Below are 18,736 nucleotides of genomic sequence, written 5' to 3'. Positions count from 1 at the left end.
GTGTGTGTGTGTGACTGTCATATCCAGCAGTTAGGCCATTCCTCATCAGGCCTGTGGGAGTTTCAGTAGATGTGTCTCATTAATTTGTGTAATCAGGTTGATTTGTCTGGAGGACTCTGAGGGAGGGCAGAGGTGTGGGTCTGCAGGAGTAAACATAAGGTATTATGTTGCATTGAGGACAAGGAAAACTTAATGGTTTGAAAATAGGATTTCAGATTTGTTGCCTTTTGTGGGTGAAATATGAACTGGAGATATTTTGTCAGGACCTCTTTTTCATGTTCAGGAGATGTTTTCATTTTTAAAGTACAATACCAGTGTTAATTCATCAGTGTGCATTTGCTGTAGAGCTCCTCATGCTATAATGCCAAGTGCATTTATATTTACAGACACGCAGGACTCTGGGCTTGTCTCCTGTCTGTCTGTCTCTCTCAGAGTGAGAGCGAGGGAATGAAAGTGACAGGAAGGAGAGACGAGGACCCCTGCCTTCACACATGACGTGTAATTAACTCATAGCAGCTCTAATCGCATCTGCACTGAGAGAGAGGAAGCAGAGCTTTGTGAAATGCTAATTTATATGTAACGATAACTCTTTGAATGACCTATTAAATGTACTTTATTGCTCTCTCTCTCACTGCTTTCATAACTTTAGAGTTCATACATGTTAGTGAGAAGCGTCAACCTCTCTCTCTACGGCTCTGTCCATCTATCAGTTTATGAATTGCTCTGTTTTCCAGGGGAAAACAATTATCGTATGATTAAAGAACCCGTTAAATCTAATTTGGAGATTTGTGTCTTATAGTCCATATCTGTTGGCTTTGAGTTATATGCTAGTATACTAAATGCTGGAAATATTTTCTAAACTTTTGTCAACTTAACTAAGAAAAGCGACTAAAAGACAAGGCTAAGATACCTTGTTTTGACTAAATTCTAAAGTACACCAGACAAGCAGTGCTATTCGTAGGCCATTATCTGCCAAAATTCTTATGCAAATGAGGAAGCTAATAGTAAGTTTGATTTGATATACTCGTTTACTTGCAAAATTACAATTATTCAATCAATTAGTGTTTAAACCCCACCCACATCTCAACATCCAATCAACAACTGATGCATAGAACCGAGACTCCACCTTTCACTTTTTCTTTAAGGTTCTTTATATAGCTCAGGGGTGTAACGGTTCACAAAATTCACGGTTCGGTTCGATACAACACAGTGGTGTCACGGTTCGGGACGTTTTCGATACGGGTGGTGGGGGGGAATTGGTTACGTCGCAATGTTGGAAATATTTCTGTTTTAAACCATGAAGGTGAGCCAATGGATATCACACACAAGCAACGTGCAAACTTTGCGCAAGATTTATGCCGGTGAACGTCTTAATCTCAGTCAATTCACTGCAGAAAGTGAAAGTAAAAAGGTAATGACGGAGTAATGACGGAGCTTTCGGCATCTGACGCCGCATATTCTCTCAGAGACGACGAGACAAATCTACTTCAACATGTGCTGATAACGGATAACTGTTTTCATTTATTCCCTTAATATTTCTAATATTACATAGTGAAAAAAAAATGAGAAGAAACATATTTCATGTTAAACAAGTTATTTTTGAAAGTCGGTGCTTGAAATAAAAGCTTATTTCATTGATATTTATTGATGACTGCAGTGTTAATATTTTAATTGTAGGCCTATAAATCATTGTATAATAGACATTGTATAAACATTTGAATTGAGGAGTAAATATATAGCCTAATCTTTTGTTATCCTCACAGCACGTCAGCTATTTGGTAATTATTGCGGGGCAAATTAATTGTAATTTTAATTTAACGCACAGTCCCAGCAAGGGGAGGTTATCGCGGGGGAGACGGTGCGTTGCCTGTCTTGTTGAGCGCAGTGGTACTGAGAACATCATATTTTACACACTTTAAACTGTTTTATTTTCCAAATGTAATAGGATTAGTCCAACGAATAGTTCGGTTGTAATGCGCACCGAACTGAAAGCCTCGTAAGTATATATATATATATATATATTTGCCAATTGCATGGTCGACCAAATATCGGCCTTGGAAGCATATTGGTCAACAACTAACTTAAATTTGATAAGAACAAAACAAGTTGAATAATGAATGAATGAATGAATGAATTAATTCAATTAAATTCAATTCAATTCAATTCAAAAGCTTTATTGTCTGTCCCCAATGGGGTAGAACATTGTCTTTAGACAAAAGACTCAAACACACAAACACTACACATAATCATCACAGCAACACATTACATATATATAAAAAAACACACAACTATATTACAGTTTTTCTCAAATGCTAAAACACATTTCACAGAGTTCTTTTGCAACTTGTGTTTTAGCAAAGAAAAATGTGTTAAGATTTATGAGAACGGAGGATTGTGTTTTGTGAATTGTGTCTTCATGTGAAATGTGTTTATGATATTGGAAAATGATGGCTAGATTTAGTAAATGTGTTTAGACAACTGGTCATTTGGTTTAGAGGATTGGCTTTTGTGTTTTAGCATTTGAGAAAAACTGTAATACATAATAAATTCATTTTAAGATCCTATTTAAAATACCAATCGCAGTTAGAATAAAGGTCTTCTTATACTTGGCCCTTTTCACTAAAGGCACCGGTAGTGGCTCCTGACTGTAAATTTAGTTGGGGCAGATTCTGGGTCATAGTGCTAATATATGAAAAACATTTTGTAAGCTTTATATTCTAATCTCTGAACACATGGGGACAGAATTTTGGCAGAGATGTCCTTGCGTTATCCTGTGGGTGGCACGCTAATGTTGATTGACACGCTCGAAGTAATGTTACACGCATAAAATGCTGTATAATAAATGCCTGGCTTAATATAGTATTTATCACCTCCAAATGTTGATTTAGAATGTTACAAGTTGTGGAGCAATTCGGGTGAGGAAAGACGATCATATGTCTATTCTCAGAATAAACAAAACAAACACAACAGAACCATATAAAAGCTATGCATGTGAGCACATTTAAACTAAAGGATGTATACTTTGTTAATTTGATCCACTACTCCACATAGAAAAAAAACAAAACAGACATGCCAACTAGTTACTGACCTGATGCATGTTTATGATATTGGAAAATGATGGCTAGATTTAGTAAATGTGTTTAGACAACTGGTCATTTGGTTTAGAGGATTGGCTTTTGTGTTTTAGCATTTGAGAAAAACTGTAATACATAATAAATTCATTTTAAGATCCTATTTAAAATACCAATCGCAGTTAGAATAAAGGTCTTCTTATACTTGGCCCTTTTCACTAAAGGCACCGGTAGTGGCTCCTGACTGTAAATTTAGTTGGGGCAGATTCTGGGTCATAGTGCTAATATATGAAAAACATTTTGTAAGCTTTATATTCTCATCTCTGAACACATGGGGACAGAATTTTGGCAGAGATGTCCTTGCGTTATCCTGTGGGTGGCACGCTAATGTTGATTGACACGCTCGAAGTAATGTTACACGCATAAAATGCTGTATAATAAATGCCTGGCTTAATATAGTATTTATCACCTCCAAATGTTGATTTAGAATGTTACAAGTTGTGGAGCAATTCGGGTGAGGAAAGACGATCATATGTCTATTCTCAGAATAAACAAAACAAACACAACAGAACCATATAAAAGCTATGCATGTGAGCACATTTAAACTAAAGGATGTATACTTTGTTAATTTGATCCACTACTCCACATAGAAAAAAAACAAAACAGACATGCCAACTAGTTACTGACCTGATGCAGACACATAGCTGAAGCGGATTGATATCGTCTTGGTGGAGCGAGGTTCATGTAAGGTAACATGAAAAATCGTCTCAAATCTGCCCCAATGGCTCTCAATTAGGGCGCGCTGCAGTTCCCCTTTTCACCACAGGTTTACGTTGCAAAATTGTGGGGCGCTGTTGAGCTCGGGAGGTCTCAGTCACCATCTGTCCCGCTTAGTATCATGCATACATGCCTGCTAAAGCCATGCGTGGGATTTTAATATATACTGCTTACTTTACGACTTAAAATAGTCTAGAAAATCCGAAAAATATGTTGCAGAATGCTGAACACATTTACAATTTATAATTGATTCAGTTTATATAGAGGTCTATGTTTTGGATGGAAATTTTGGTGGGGCTCTGCCCATATAGACGAGCCGCGCTGCCAGAAGTAACTGCACTTTATACCGTCTGCCAGAAGGAAGTAACTGGAAAGAACTGTACAGGAGATGAGAAGAGCCTCCCACAGTAACAGAGGCTTTCCTTTTTAATGCCACAGTAAAAAGATCAGAAAGAGGTGTTTGTCTCTCACCAACTATTTTACTCGCCACATTTATAATCCTTAAAAAGTTTGTTTTTGCTTTTAACAGAAAGAGAGTTGAACCAGGATACAATATTAAAAGTAAGAAAAGTAAGAATGAATGAATGAATGAAAATAATCATTCAAGATGTCAGACAAGCCAAGAGACATGTTGATGGTATTTAAATCAGTGAAAATTTGAAATGTAATTCCCTCTTCTCTGTCCTCAGAGCCCATGCGTCCTCTCAGAGGACTGACGGCGTCGGAGATTCAGTCTCGTCAGCTGCTGCTGCAGTGGGAGCCGGTGGGCTACAACCTGACGCGCTGTCACACGTACTCGCTGTCGCTCTGCTACCGCTACTCCACGGCCGCAGGGGGCGGAGCCGGCGGGAATAACGCCACGGTGAGGGAGTGTCTGTCGGTGGAGCGGAACACCTCCCGCTTCACGCTCCGGGACCTGCCTCCGTTCCACGCCGTTCACGTGCGGCTGGCGCTGGCCAATCCTGAGGGCAAGAAAGAGAGCCGAGAGGTCACCTTCCAGACCGAGGAAGACAGTGAGTATTCATTCATTCATTCATTCATTCATTCATTCACGCAGTGATGTTATAGGAATTACTGTTCGTTTTTCTAACACTTTACATTAAGCTTTTATATATAATGCATTGTAAAAGTATTTTAAATTGTGCATTAAGTGTGCCTTCTAATGCACCTTATAATGCATTGTATAATCTCATGAATAATTATAAACACAGTTATTATACATTGTAATATATAATAGTCATTGTTACACCCTACACGGCTAACAACCAATTTCAGATGTATCAAAAAAATTGCAAATACAATAATGCATTTTAACTTTGGTTACAATTATTTATGAAAAGGTTATGCATTATAACTTATATCATGAATACCTTTGTAGTGCATTATAGTCTTCAAGTAAAGTGTAACTAGATTGTTTTGCATTATGGTGCCTTAAAAACGTTTTTTTTTTCACTACATCTACTATAATAATATTACGACTCCTCACTCCTTGATTTTGTATAATTTAAGTTACATAATCAATAATTTCGACATTTTAACTGTGACAACTAGCCTTTAGCATGCAGGGGAACATTAACATTATTAAATCAAGCACTAAATGAGCAGACCTTGTGCAGATGCATTCATAGAGGTTTTAATGAGTCAGTATTGTCTTGATTGAAAGCGCCATCATTTTCATTTCAAGGACTGTTTTGGTAAACTCATAACACAATGTATCCATTAGTGTTTAAGAACCGTTTTCTACAGAACAAACTCTCAAACAGCTCAGTGAGTGTTTTCACTTCTGATGAAGAATCACATTATTATACTCCATATCTGCATGTTGTTCGTAAACTCTCTGAGTTTGATTAAACTTTCATTTACCCGGAGGTGTTTTTTTTTCTTTTTTTCTTTTTTTGCACGGGTCAGTAGCCATAACCCATCCATCTTTGCAAAGGCCTGTATTTATCTGAGCGATTATGATGTGGCGACTGCAGCAGGGCCCAGTTTGCCCGCAGTGCTCAAACCCCAATTATAGCAACAACACAAATATTGACTCACAGAACACCACACTTCAGCATAATTAAATGGAAGATCATACTTGTAAATGGAAGTATATGAAAAATGAATAAGCTAAGGCCACCAGCAAAATGGAATAAAGATTTCTAGCTTATTTTTGCATTTTTATTTACGCCGTGTGTCGGGCGGTGCGGGTTCGCATTCTCATGCAAATGCTTTAAGATGAAACCCTCAGAGGTCAAGTGAAAACCTCCCCATCTGAAAAATGAACACGGCTCAGAATGAATGCTCGCCATTTATCATTTTCTGAAATTAAAAAATATTTTCTGTTGGTTTATTGTACAGCGATAGAGCTTGTTTGTGTTTGATGTGTCTGGTTAATTGGAAACAACAGTTAATGAATTAATTAATTCGTCTTTAAAGCGTCTGTAGTTGGGAAATGCATGGAAAGTATAGATTTTTTGGTTCGATTCTGAAAGCTCGTGGACGAATCATTTTTACTACTGCTCTAGTCAGTGTTGACTTTATCTCAGCACATGCCATGCAGCATCAGCAGTCTTCTGCCAACTCCAGCGCTGTCAGAGACGCTTCAAAAAACACTCACGTCCCAGTTATGTAGAAGCCACAGTACCAAAATTGTTTACTGTACAAAATGAAATATCCCTTAAAAAGTGTTAGCGCTGGCGTGAACTGCATAAGCCAAACAATATGCCCAATTCATAAAATAACATATGCTGAATAAGAACATTTGACAGTTTTGTAAATGCACAAACAACATTTACACTCTTCAGAGTTTTGCAGCCAATACTTGAACACACAAAACAATAAAACATAATCAACAATTTGATTCAACTCAAAATACATCACATACAATTTAATTCGATTGGATGTATTTTGACATCAACAGCAAAAGATATGGGAAGCGTTTTCTTCTCTCTTTTAAAAGTTGACAAGCTTATTTAATTTGTTATTTAGCATTGTTTTCTGGTTGCACTTTTATTTTACAGTACATGCACTTACAGTCCACTTCCCCAAGAAGGTACTAAGTAATATAAGGTAACTACAATTTATAATTTGCTGCTTATTGATAGTTCGTAAGGTAGTTGTTAAGTTTAGGTGTGGGGTGGATTAAGGGATCTAAAATATGATCATACAGAATAAGACATGAATATGTGCTTTATAAGTACTAATAAACAGCCAATATGCTAGTAACATGCATGCTAATAAGCAACTAGTTATTAGTGATCTGTGATCTGTGACTAGTTTGCACAGACACTACATCTAGATTTCAGTGATTCTTTTGATTCCATTAGCAATGTAGTACTTCTGTGGAAAGGGGGGAAAGAGTAGACAATATGTCCTTAATTGCAATCATGCCTTGAACTGAGTTTCTCTGAGAGCCGTCTGTGAAAAAAAAAAAGCCTCGTGTGGCATATTCCACTTTTTCAAATAGCTGGCATTGATGCATTTTCACAGTAATATCAGTTGCTGTGTGCCACATAACAAACATCTATAGGTGCTGTCTACATTCACCTGCATTTATGTTGTATGCTTAGGCCAATAATTGCTTTTTGCAGTTATATTTTTATCAAAAGAACCAATTTTGCACTAGTTCTAAATTCCCATCTGTGTTTGCATGAGGGAAATCATCTTTCTTTAACACTTCTGCCCTCTTTTCTCAACGCTATCCATGTCTCTGCATTTGAATACTGCAGTCAGTCTTTCTATAGCTCGTAGCATTCACGATCGCCTAAGTTTTCCAAACTTTCGATCCCTAATGAGATGACTTCAGCCTGTAGCCATGCTGGATGACTGTGGCCTGGTTGGAAGTTAGATCCCTTTTTCTCTCTTAAAAATGAGTCTAGCACCATGATGTCTCTCTTTCTCTCTTTTGCAATCTGCCCTATTTTCTTCCATACGGTGTGTTGGTAAAGAAGACAAATCGTCTGCCGTGGCGTCTACCGCTGCACTCAGATATGAGATGTGTCTGTGGTCTCTTCCCCTCTCCTGTAGTCTGGGTGTCATCTCACCTCCACCTGTGGCATCTCCACCTTCATCTCTGCTGCGTCTGATACTCTGTGTTTAGTAAGATTGATCTGACCGTACTCTTTGATCTGACTCTTTCCTCGTGTTTCCTACAGTCCCAGGAGGCATTGCACCCGAATCTTTGACCTTCACCCCATTGGACGATATGATCTTTCTGAAGTGGGAGGAGCCGCTGGAGCCCAATGGTCTGATCACGCAGTATGAGGTACTGTAGTGTGTGTTATTATTTACAAGGCATTGTAAATGGAGAAATGGAAACTAACAAAACATAAGGCTAAATAACTGGTGCATATCAATCTAATATTTAGCATTTAAACTACATCTGAAGTGGTGTTTATACCATTAAAAAATATATGATTTATATGTTTTAATGTGACACAGAGACAATGTAGATATATTTAAATATATCATCAAAAAGACCCATTACTACCCTTGTGAAAAACATTACTTGTTTTGGAAATAATATAGTAAAAGACTGAATGTAAGGTTTGTGGACACTTAATTGCAAGCTATTTGCATTAAAATGAAAATGTATTGTATGTTATATATTAAATGCAATTAGCTTACTTTGAGTGCTTTTATGACTCACTTAAGTAGGACTTAATTATATATTTTTATCTAATATCATAAATATTTTTGTATTGTCTTTGAAATGTGGTAAAAATTTAATTGGTAACTCAAGTATGCTATTATTGGTAAATTAATTTTACTTTCATGTGATTTTCCTTTGAAACTTGCATGAGATGTTTATAAATGTGCAGTATTTGTAGTTACGCGTTTGTAAAGAAGTTGCAATTTAGCTCATTTGAATTATAGTAACTTCAAATGTAATATTGAATAACACACGACAGTTTACATTATAATCAAATACTTTACATGTGCTTCATGCAGTATGTTAGTCAAAACAAGTGCACTTCTTTAAAGCATGACAAAAGATTTTTAAAACATGATTTAATTTGACATGATTACAAAGTGCACTTTTTAAAGTTGTTTTAAAGTGTTAAGAAACAGTCATCAAAGTGAGTTCTCTTTAAGTACACTTAAGTGGCCTTTACTTTCATTCATTTTATATTATCTGCAAGCACAGTAAAAAAAACAAAAAACAGATTTGAAGTACACTACAAGTGCCAATTCAGTACAGTTAAGCGCACTTCATTTTCACATGGGTATTTGCAGACAAAGCCTTTTTGGTGTTTTCCAATATGTGTGTGTGTGTGTGTGTGTGTGTGTGTGTGTGGAGAGAGGTCTGACTGCACTGTGAAATGCTGCTCCCCCCCCCCAATGAAAGGGGCAAATATTGGTGCAATGTTGTGAAAAATGATTCAGGAACACATTGTACTGATGACGCACAGCTTATGCCACATTTTAATCAGTTGGGTGAGGCATATTTTAGTTTGGCTGTAATGCAGAATCACATGTTCAGACAGAATCTGAATTTGGCTGGGTAGGGATTGGTTGAGGGGATTGTCTAAACTTTCCGGGTTTGTTTTTGTCCCTCGTCCTCCCTCTCAGTGAGCAGTCATTAGCGTGTGTAAACTCTCTTCACTCTTCACAGAGTCTAGGTGTTCTTATGCTAATCATGTTGTAGTTCATTCTCCAGGCTTTAATTAGTCGGGGACAAACATAATTGCTTATTTGCCTCGCAGAGTCTGTCGGATGGGGGGATTGTGTTTAAGTGCTTTAGTCTGGTAATATTTCACTGCTCAGCTGTCAGCATGAACACATGTAAGCGTCTGCTTATGCTCTACGCTCGTTTGGGAGTGACATGTGTAGCTTTACTTCACTCTGCTGTTCGTTCTCTTGATGGATTTGGTAATGATTTCTCAATGAGGGATATGCTGCCCCAGCATTTTCATAAAAAGTAGTTTCAAAATGGAGCGTGTAATTTCTGTTGATGGATCTTGAGAGGGATAATGAAGTATCGCTGCACAGCTAAATTCTGCAGATTGGTCATTAATGTTGTTTCAGAGCAGTAGTTCTAACCAAACCAAACAGTGAGTGCTATTTGAACAATCGTCTTTAAAAAGTGACTTTTCTTTAAATCGTCTTTAAGAAGTTTTTCTTTTCTTTTCTTTTTTTTTTCTTAAAAAAATGTTCATCTTATATTGTTAGAGAACTACAAAAAAAGCCATATAAAATGTAACACAACCACATTATGAATATTATTATTATGAATATCATTATGAATATTATTATGAATATTATTATCATCATTATCATCATCATTATTATTATTATTATTGTTGTTGTTGTTTCCCCATCCTTTGTAATCTCATCCTTAATATCCTTATGCTGAGTTTTTCTGACCCTTTTTTTCTGAGGGTTCATGGCCTCAAGCAAAAAATGATTTCATAGAAATGGGAAATTAGACATAATCAATTCATAATAATTTAAAGCTTTTTTGGGGCACTCTTGAATAGGAAGCTACTGATTTTTTTTATTTTTGTATTTATTTACTTGAACAGGGAGCTACTGTATTTAAATGAGAGGTTCATGGTTTCATGGTATGTCAAATTTATGTTTCACGTCTACAAAAGTTACAAGTTATCATTGGTACTTAAATCAGCTCCTTTAGCCGTAATGTGATCATTAGTTCTAATGGAGCGGTGGCTCAGATGAAAACCAAAGAGAGAGAAAGCTGGGTTGTGCACCAACTGAATTGAGAATTGATTTAAATTCAAATTCAGTTCTAGAATTGAAGTTGACCTGACATAGTAAATATTACAGTTTTTCTCAAATGCTAAAACACAAAAGCCAATCCTCTAAACCAAATGACCAGTTGTCTAAACACATTTACTAAATCTAGCCATCATTTTCCAATATCATAAACACATTTCACATGAAGACACAATTCACAAAACACAATCCTCCGTTCTCATAAATCTTAACACATTTTTCTTTGCTAAAACACAAGTTGCAAAAGAACTCTGCTCATATTCTCAAATGAAAGCTCATGTGATGCAAAATGCTTGCCACAGTCAGCAATATTTGAACACAATGAACACACCTGGCGTCATTCATTACACACAACGACTCAAAATTGAAGACACTTGTTGCTAATGCTGTGACCACATGTATAAAAGCAAGTTCAGAGTGCACAGTTTGCTGAAGATTCCAAACAAACACAATGGATGAAGGCAGAGTCAGGGGAAGAGGAATTCGAGTCAGAGGAGGGAGAAGAGCTGGCCATGGAAGAAGAGGAGCAGGCCAACGAGGAAGAGGAGTTCAAATCAGAGGAGGAAGAGGAGCAGGCCAACAAGGGAGAGGAGAAGGTCCAGGAGGGAGAGCAAGACAACCTCGCACCATCATTACGGACGAGATGCGAGCAACAGTCATTGACCATGTCATTGTCCATGGCATGACAATGGCTGAAGCAGGACTACGAGTCCGTCCAAACCTGAGTAGGTTCACCGTGGCCACCATTATCAGGGCATTCAGACAACACAACAGGTATTGTACTCTATTGCTTTCTTTGTCACAATACAATTTTACAAGCCTGTGAAAGTAGTCTATTGGTTTCAAATCAGTTGTTACTGTATTGTAAAACATGTCAATTGACAACACATGTTTCTTTCTTTAGAGTTGAAAGAATGCCACATAGAGGTGGGAGGGTTGCCATATTTACAGCGGCACAAGAAACCCTCATTGTGGATATGGTTCGTGAGAACAACCTCATCAGACTCCGGGAGATCAGAGACAAAGTCATTGCCGATAATGTCAACTTTGAGAGCATTGACGATGTCAGCTTGGCCACAATAGACCGAGTTCTCCGGCGCCAAAAGATGCGGATGAAACAGGTCTATAGGGTTCCCTTTGAGCGCAACTCTGCGCGACACAAAGACCTACGTTACGAGTATGTGCAAGTAAGTATACATCCATGTTCACAGTACAGTTAGTGGACATACTGTGTTGCTCAGTGGCCTACATTACTTCTGGACAATACTGTGCTACCTGATTGACTGTTGTTCTGAACACCTGTGCACTTTCACATTTTCACAGAGGATATTACAGTTGGACGCGATGGCCAGACCTCATGAGTACCTCTTCCTGGATGAGGCTGGCTTCAACCTGCAGAAACGAAGGCAAAGAGGCCGTAACATCATTGGCCAAAGAGCCATCACTGAGGTTCCTGGCCAACGGGGGGGTAATATTACTCTTTGTGCGGCCATGGGTTTGGAGGGGCTTGTCCACCGGTATGCTGTATTTGGGTCTTACAACACTCAACGTCTCCTCACCTTCCTAGAGGAGCTAAAAGACATCCTCCTGGACCGCCAACAACACCATCCTGGGCCCGCACATCACATTTATGTGATCATTTGGGACAATGTACGCTTCCACAAAACAAACCAAATCAGAGAGTGGTTCACCACCAACAGTAACCACTTTTTAAACGTCTGTCTGCCACCCTACTCCCCTTTCCTGAACCCTATAGAGGAGTTCTTCTCATCGTGGAGATGGAAGGTTTATGACAGACAACCATACACTAGAGAGAACCTCCTAAGGGCAATGGAGCTGGCCTGTGTTGACATCCCAGTGGAGGCCTTCCAAGGATGGATTCGCCATTCCAGGGCGTTTTTCCCGCGGTGCCTGGCAAGAGACAATATAGCCTGCGATGTGGATGAGGTGATGTGGCCCGATGCAGCTCAGCGACATGATGCCGCACAGTGATTGTGGTGTGTGTGTGTGGTGTGAATAAAGTAAATAAAAAAACTTCACACCCTGATCATGTTTTCAAGAGTACTGTTGTGTGCAATAGATTCTGTTTTTGCATTGAGTTGTGTTACAGTAGTGTACATGCAGAATTTACTATAGATTTATACTCTTCATATGAAACTCACAAATCTAAATGCCTAATCCTCTGCAGAGATCTAAGAACATCCATTACTGTAAAGTTTCTAAAAATATGCATTGGCAGTTATGAAACAAAGAACCTTCTCACAAATTGAGCATTGTGTTTTCAATTGTTTTGCTGTAGTGTGTAATGATGTGTATAGTGTTTACATTTTTGAAAGCTTCGAGCTGCTCTTTTGGTGTGAAAGTTTGAGTTTTGAAGTGAGAAGGTGTGGTTGTGTTTATGTAGCTTTAGAAAAGGGTGTTGTGTTTAGACACTGGGGAACATGGAGGAAACGTTTGTGAAATGTGTTTTAGCATTTGAGAAAAACTGTAATACAAAATTGCAGTTTGGTTGGAGTGTAAGGAAAATGATTCAGAATTCAAACAAATTTAAAACATGCAATTTTTAATTAAAAGCAGAGACACATTTAATATTTTCTTGATAAAGGCTTGTTTGAAAGTTAAAAAAAGTAAAAAAAAAAATTGACATTTTAGGTTTATTTATTATAGACAGAGAAAACAATAGATTGATATGATTCAATATGTCAGTTTTTCTGCATCAAACTGGAACAGCCTCTACTTCTGATGACTCTTTTTTTTTTTTTTGCAATATCTAATACAAATACAGTATTTCAGATCGCACATATGTATGATGTAAATAGAGAGGATAAACGTTGTTTAAGCCTTCTTGCAAGTTCTTGTGCAATATTTATTTGATTTTATTTTTCATCTGAGTTAATTATGAGTCACACTTTGTAAAGTAGATGGCTTTCCCTGACTTCCCTGAAGAGTATTGCAGATTCTTCAAACAGTTTGTAGTTGACACAGTCATTTTAAATCTGAAGTGTGAACTACCAGTGCTAAAATAGGGGGTTTCATTACACCTTAAAGTGTTTATATGTTTCTGTAGGGATGCCATCCAGGTCTGAAGCTCAACATCGGAGACAGAAACATTTAACTGGTCTAAAACAAATTATGTACATTTTCATACATAATTTTTCAAATGCATATATCTGAGAAATATTATTTTATTGTTTATCAAGTTTCTAATGGCAAGTTAATCCTTTTCCAGCCCTTTCACCCTGCTCAAGTTAGGTATGGCTTTATTAGTAGACAATGTATTATATTAAGCTGGGCTGGATTCTTCACAATTTCTTCACAGACATGTGGAGTAGGAATTTCGTAAATTTGCTGCTTGTGTTACCAATTAGTCCCTTTATATAAGCTTTGATAGCCACCCATCTAGTCAACAACATTTTTTTTTCTCAACAAATTTGAGGAATTGTACATTGTGTAGACATAAACTTTAATGTGTGATATGACTAGGTTTGCCCCTGACTCAAAATGTTTCTAATCGACTAATAGTTGTTAATTTAAACTAGGGCTGTCAGTTTAACGTGTTAACTTAATTAATTAGTTATGAAAAAATAACGCAATTAAATATTTTAACGCAGTTAACGCACTGGCCCCAGACCCTGTATGAGTTTTTGTCTCAAATTTATATAATACGATAAGCGATATCACACGAGCAGAGAGAGCAATATCAGACGAGTGCTGTTTATGTCCGAATACCACGAGTGCAAATGTGATTTTATACAACAGTTCAGTAAATAAGAAGTTGATATTGCGTTATATTTTAAACACAATATTACGTGGTTTTGCTCAATTTTGCAAATAATATATTACCTTTAAAGTCATAGCAGAATTGTTGTGCGTCTCCGAGCAACACAGCGGTGTTTATTCAAGATATTAGTGCAATAAATGCTCCTGTATAGAATAATAATAATAATAATAATAAAAACATTAAAGGGATAGTTCACCCAAAAAATGTAACTTCTGTCATCATTTACTTACCCTCATATCGTTTCAAACCTTTTTTTTGTGGAACATAAAGGAAGGTATTTTGAAGACTGTTGGTAACAAAGCTGTTTTGGTTAATGACTTTCATTATATGAACAAAAAATACTGACATGTTTCTCAAATTATTTTGTTCTATAGTTCTATAGTTTATGTTGGGCCGTTGTAACCTAAATGTTTGTGTAATAAATTTTATGTTGAATCAAATCATTAAAATATCTTTCTAAAGCTACACTTTGTAATGTCTAGCTACTTGAATACTTTCTCATTTAACACAAAAATAGCTTTAAATGACGTATCACATGTTCTCCGGGCTTCACCCCGGCACCACATACCTGGTGTCTGTTCGCGCCCGCACCGCCAAGGGCTTTGGCCAGACCGCCCTGACCGAAATCACCACCAATATCTCAGGTGAGGAAATGCACATCACCACAAGGAATCCTGGGATATGAGAGGCATCAGAAAACCTGCAACTTTGCTGGCTTTCTGTCGCGTCTCTCTGAATCTAAAGTACTTAATTATAAGTTTTCCACTAGAAGCTAGATGGGCTTTGGTTTTATCGCTGGGATGAATGTAAGACGCCTGCGAGGGCCTTTTAATTGGTTTCGGATTTATTCAGACTTTATTTGGACTTCATTCAGGCAAAAGCTACTCTTTTGGCGAGATTGACTCTCTGAACAGCAGAAATATTGATACCAAGGTTTACCCAGGCTTAAGTCGACAAACTGAGGGGAGAACTGAGTAAACTGAAGGGAAAATGGAAGATCCTTTTGGGAAATCATTTTTCCACCAATGAACTTATAGTCTCTGACTTTGCATTTTGCGGCTCAATAAACTGAAAATTAAAGAGAAACTGATTAGTCTCGGCCCCTTTGTTAGTTCTGACCAAACAATGGACAGTATTTGGACAATCCAGCTTAAACAGCCTTTTAATAGTAATAGTTCACCCAAAAACTCTGCCATTTTTTATATACGCTACTCCAAGCATGCTCATTCATTGACCACGTCAAGCTCCAAAGAGACAAAAAAGTACCATTAAGACAAGACCCTAAAAGCAAAACCAATGTTATTTCATGCACTGGTCAATTTTGAGATTTTGGGGCTTGTCACATAGGCACTCACACGATGTCTGCGTACTCTTGAGATTTTATTGAGAGCAACAGCTCAACTCAGTCTCTTGTGCAAAACTCTTATATTGTTATATCCGTTAACTCCGTTTTCAGTCGCATACACTGACGTAACCTGTCCCCAAAGCCTTATAGGTAATTTAGTGTAAGACACACACCAACACAGGGCTATTTTGCTTCCACAACTTCTCTTCATTCAGACAAGTGGAAAGAAAACATCTAAATACATATTTAGGTGCATATTTTATTACCTTTTATCTGTTTTGATTACATTACATTCAAGTTTTTTTTTTTTCCCCTCATGCACTGAGCCTAAAACTTTACTTCAGTAGCACTTGCATACACCAACTTTACAGTTTTAGAAAAAACCTTTACTACTCTTAAAGAAGGGTTTGTTTTTTACTCCTAAAGCATGGTGATTTTTTTTATCTTGCTGTTGACAATATGGAAGCCCGTTTCTGCCACTGATTAAAAAATAAAACAAGGTAAGGAATTTTTATCTCACAATTTTGACTTCCCCCCACAATTTAGTTTACATTACAATTTTGTTTACATCTTGATTTCTTTTCCCAGAATTGTGATATATAAACTTTGTGTTTTTTACAATTGTGAGTCATAAAGTCTAATTCTGAGGACAAAAAATGATGCACTATTTTCTTACAGTGCATCTCGCAATTCTGACTTTATTTCTCGCAATGCAAGTTTGGTAACACTTTATTTTAGGGTCTCTTAACTAGTTTCTTATTAGCATGCATATTACTAGAATATTAGCCCTTTATTAGTACAAATTAAGCACATATTAATGCCTTATTCTACCTTACCTTATTCTGCATCCCTAATCCTACCCAATACCTAAATTTAACAACTACCTCACTAACTATTAATAAGCTGCAAATTAGGAATTTATTGAGGGAAAAGTCGTAGTTAATAGTGAATAAGTGTTCCCTATTCTAAAGTGTTACCGCAAGTTTATATCTCACAATTGTTACTTTTTTTTTCCCAAATTGCGAGATATGAAATCACAATTCTGAGTCAGAAATTGGAATTGTGAGAAAAAAGTAGCAATTGTGAGATGAAAAAGTCACAATTACCTTGTTTTATTATTATTATTATTATTATTTTATTTAGTGGTGGAAACGGACTTCCATAATTTTCTGATTTATGGAGTTAGAGATCCTAAATCCTTCCTGCAAACACTAACTCAAATATGTCAACAAAAAGAAATAGGAATTTTGAACTTGGTTTTGTTCAGTGTTCAGGTTTCTGTTCAGGAAATCTATGCAAATTATGGCAAATTTAATTAGATAATGGTGCATTTGTATATTTAAACAACATTTCAGAGAATGTGTAAAACAAAACAATTGCATTAATGTACTGTGGTTAATCAAGTGTGGAAGTATAGTGAGATTTATTAGTTAAAATGTTGACTCTACTAACCTTTGGTGTCTAAACAAACAAATAAATAAACAAACAAACAAATGAATGAATGAATGAATGAATGAATGAATGAAAAGTTGTTAGTAATTCAACATTAGACTAAGTAATGTGTTCAAAAAAGTATGTAAAGTGTAGATAACTTTAGTTTAGTTAAGTTGGATATGTTATCTCAACAAAACTTACGTTTTTATAACTGATTGCAGCAGCAGCATTATTTTTTTTTTTGCCTTAAAAGGCACCTTAATATTTGTCTATACAACTCATGTACTGTATACAAAGTCTTCTGAAATCATTCAGTAGCTTCCCTGCTTTGCATTAAATGGGTTTGTGGGTGAATAGGGGATTTTTGCATGAACTGTTCCTTTAAATATCTCCACACACACACACAGTAATCCAGCTGAGTGAAACTTTTCTGTGTGTTTATTTGTGTGCTTCTTTCTGAGGTTTGTTCCTATAAGCAAGTCAATCGTAACATCCCTCAGTCCTCAGATCTAACACTAGCGCTGTGATGGCGGATCTCGTTCTTTCGACTCTAGGTTTTCTGCTCGTTTTGGTATGCTGAAGGCTGAGACATTGACCCGTTTCCCTGTACCGGCTCACTAATTGACTTCCGATAATAAGCAGGAATGGGAGCAGGAGCTCTGTTCTGCGCTCACCCATCAAGAGACTTTATAAAGGACTGTGGATCGCTCTCATCCGCCTCCATTACTGTGTTTCATTGCCCTTGTGTGGTGCGCTCTGTCTGGGGCGGATTTTGTTCACTGTGGAGCAAAGCCTTCAAGTCAGTGGAAAACCAAAACTAATTTGAAATATTTTTGTGTTACAGTTGCTGGGTGGTTGGGGCGTTTTTTTTTTCAAAAGAATAGATCAAAGATGAAACTTCTGTCATTATTTACTCATCCTCATGTCATTCTAAACCTGTATTTTAGGCCTTTGTTTAGTGATATTCTTCCCCTCCAGTGAGCTGTTAACTGCAAACGAATTACAGAGTTGAACTGACTGAATGATTGAGTCAGTAAGCTGAACAATATAAAAATAAATCGTTCAATACAATGTGCGGACCAGGGCAAAGACTAGTTCACTGGTCCAGTTCTCAAGTCACTCAGACAGTGTTCACGCTGGCACAGAAATCAGTATCTTAATCCCATCTGTTTGTTCTTTCGTTTCGTTTCCCTTCACAGCACCTGCGTTTGATTATGAAGGTGCCCCCTCTCCACTGAGTGAATCTGAGAGCACCATAACTGTACTCCTGCGTCCAGCCTTGGGGAGAGGAGCACCTGTGAGGTAACAAGCACAATATACAGTATATAACATATAAATGGTGAAATAATTTTTCAGGTTTTTTTTTCCTAAATTTGGGTCTTTCAGGGATATATATATATATATGCTGCTGTGAGCATGTAAGAAATACTGCTGCTGCAAATATAACGTGAGTTATACTCTGTGTATATATATATATACTGTATATATATATATATATATATATATATACTGTATATTAGGGGTGTAACGGTACACATATTTGTACCGGGAATTTTCGGTACGGGTCTTTCGGTTCGGTACGCATGTGTACTGAACAAATCATTTAAT

At 37.0% G+C, this 18,736-nt stretch overlaps 2 protein-coding genes across 2 annotated transcripts in view; both read left to right on the top strand.

The window, feature by feature from the left end:
* Positions 1-18,736, top strand: part of LOC107665183 (receptor-type tyrosine-protein phosphatase U-like) — a 299,759-nt gene that overhangs the window by 186,983 nt on the left and 94,040 nt on the right. Inside the window, exons 8-15 of the mRNA XM_016455965.1 lie at positions 4,538-4,861; positions 7,988-8,097; positions 10,985-11,178; positions 11,473-11,755; positions 11,892-12,036; positions 12,136-12,515; positions 14,879-14,993; positions 18,328-18,430. Coding sequence (XP_016311451.1) covers positions 4,538-4,861; positions 7,988-8,097; positions 10,985-11,178; positions 11,473-11,755; positions 11,892-12,036; positions 12,136-12,515; positions 14,879-14,993; positions 18,328-18,430 — 1,654 coding nt within the window. The remainder of the gene's footprint in view (positions 1-4,537; positions 4,862-7,987; positions 8,098-10,984; positions 11,179-11,472; positions 11,756-11,891; positions 12,037-12,135; positions 12,516-14,878; positions 14,994-18,327; positions 18,431-18,736) is intronic.
* On the top strand, positions 10,619-13,055 carry LOC107665185 (uncharacterized). The gene is made up of 3 exons (XM_016455966.1): positions 10,619-11,342; positions 11,473-11,755; positions 11,892-13,055. The coding sequence occupies exons 1-3, from the start codon at positions 11,020-11,022 to the stop codon at positions 12,558-12,560; spliced, it is 1,275 nt and encodes a 424-aa protein (XP_016311452.1). The 5' UTR covers positions 10,619-11,019; the 3' UTR covers positions 12,561-13,055.

This window comes from Sinocyclocheilus anshuiensis, unplaced genomic scaffold, assembly GCF_001515605.1.
Source record: "Sinocyclocheilus anshuiensis isolate Anshui unplaced genomic scaffold, SAMN03320099.WGS_v1.1 scaffold699, whole genome shotgun sequence".
NCBI classification, from domain to species: domain Eukaryota; kingdom Metazoa; phylum Chordata; class Actinopteri; order Cypriniformes; family Cyprinidae; genus Sinocyclocheilus; species Sinocyclocheilus anshuiensis.
Note: the sequence above shows the minus strand (reverse complement) of the source record. Positions and strands in the feature narration are given on the sequence as shown.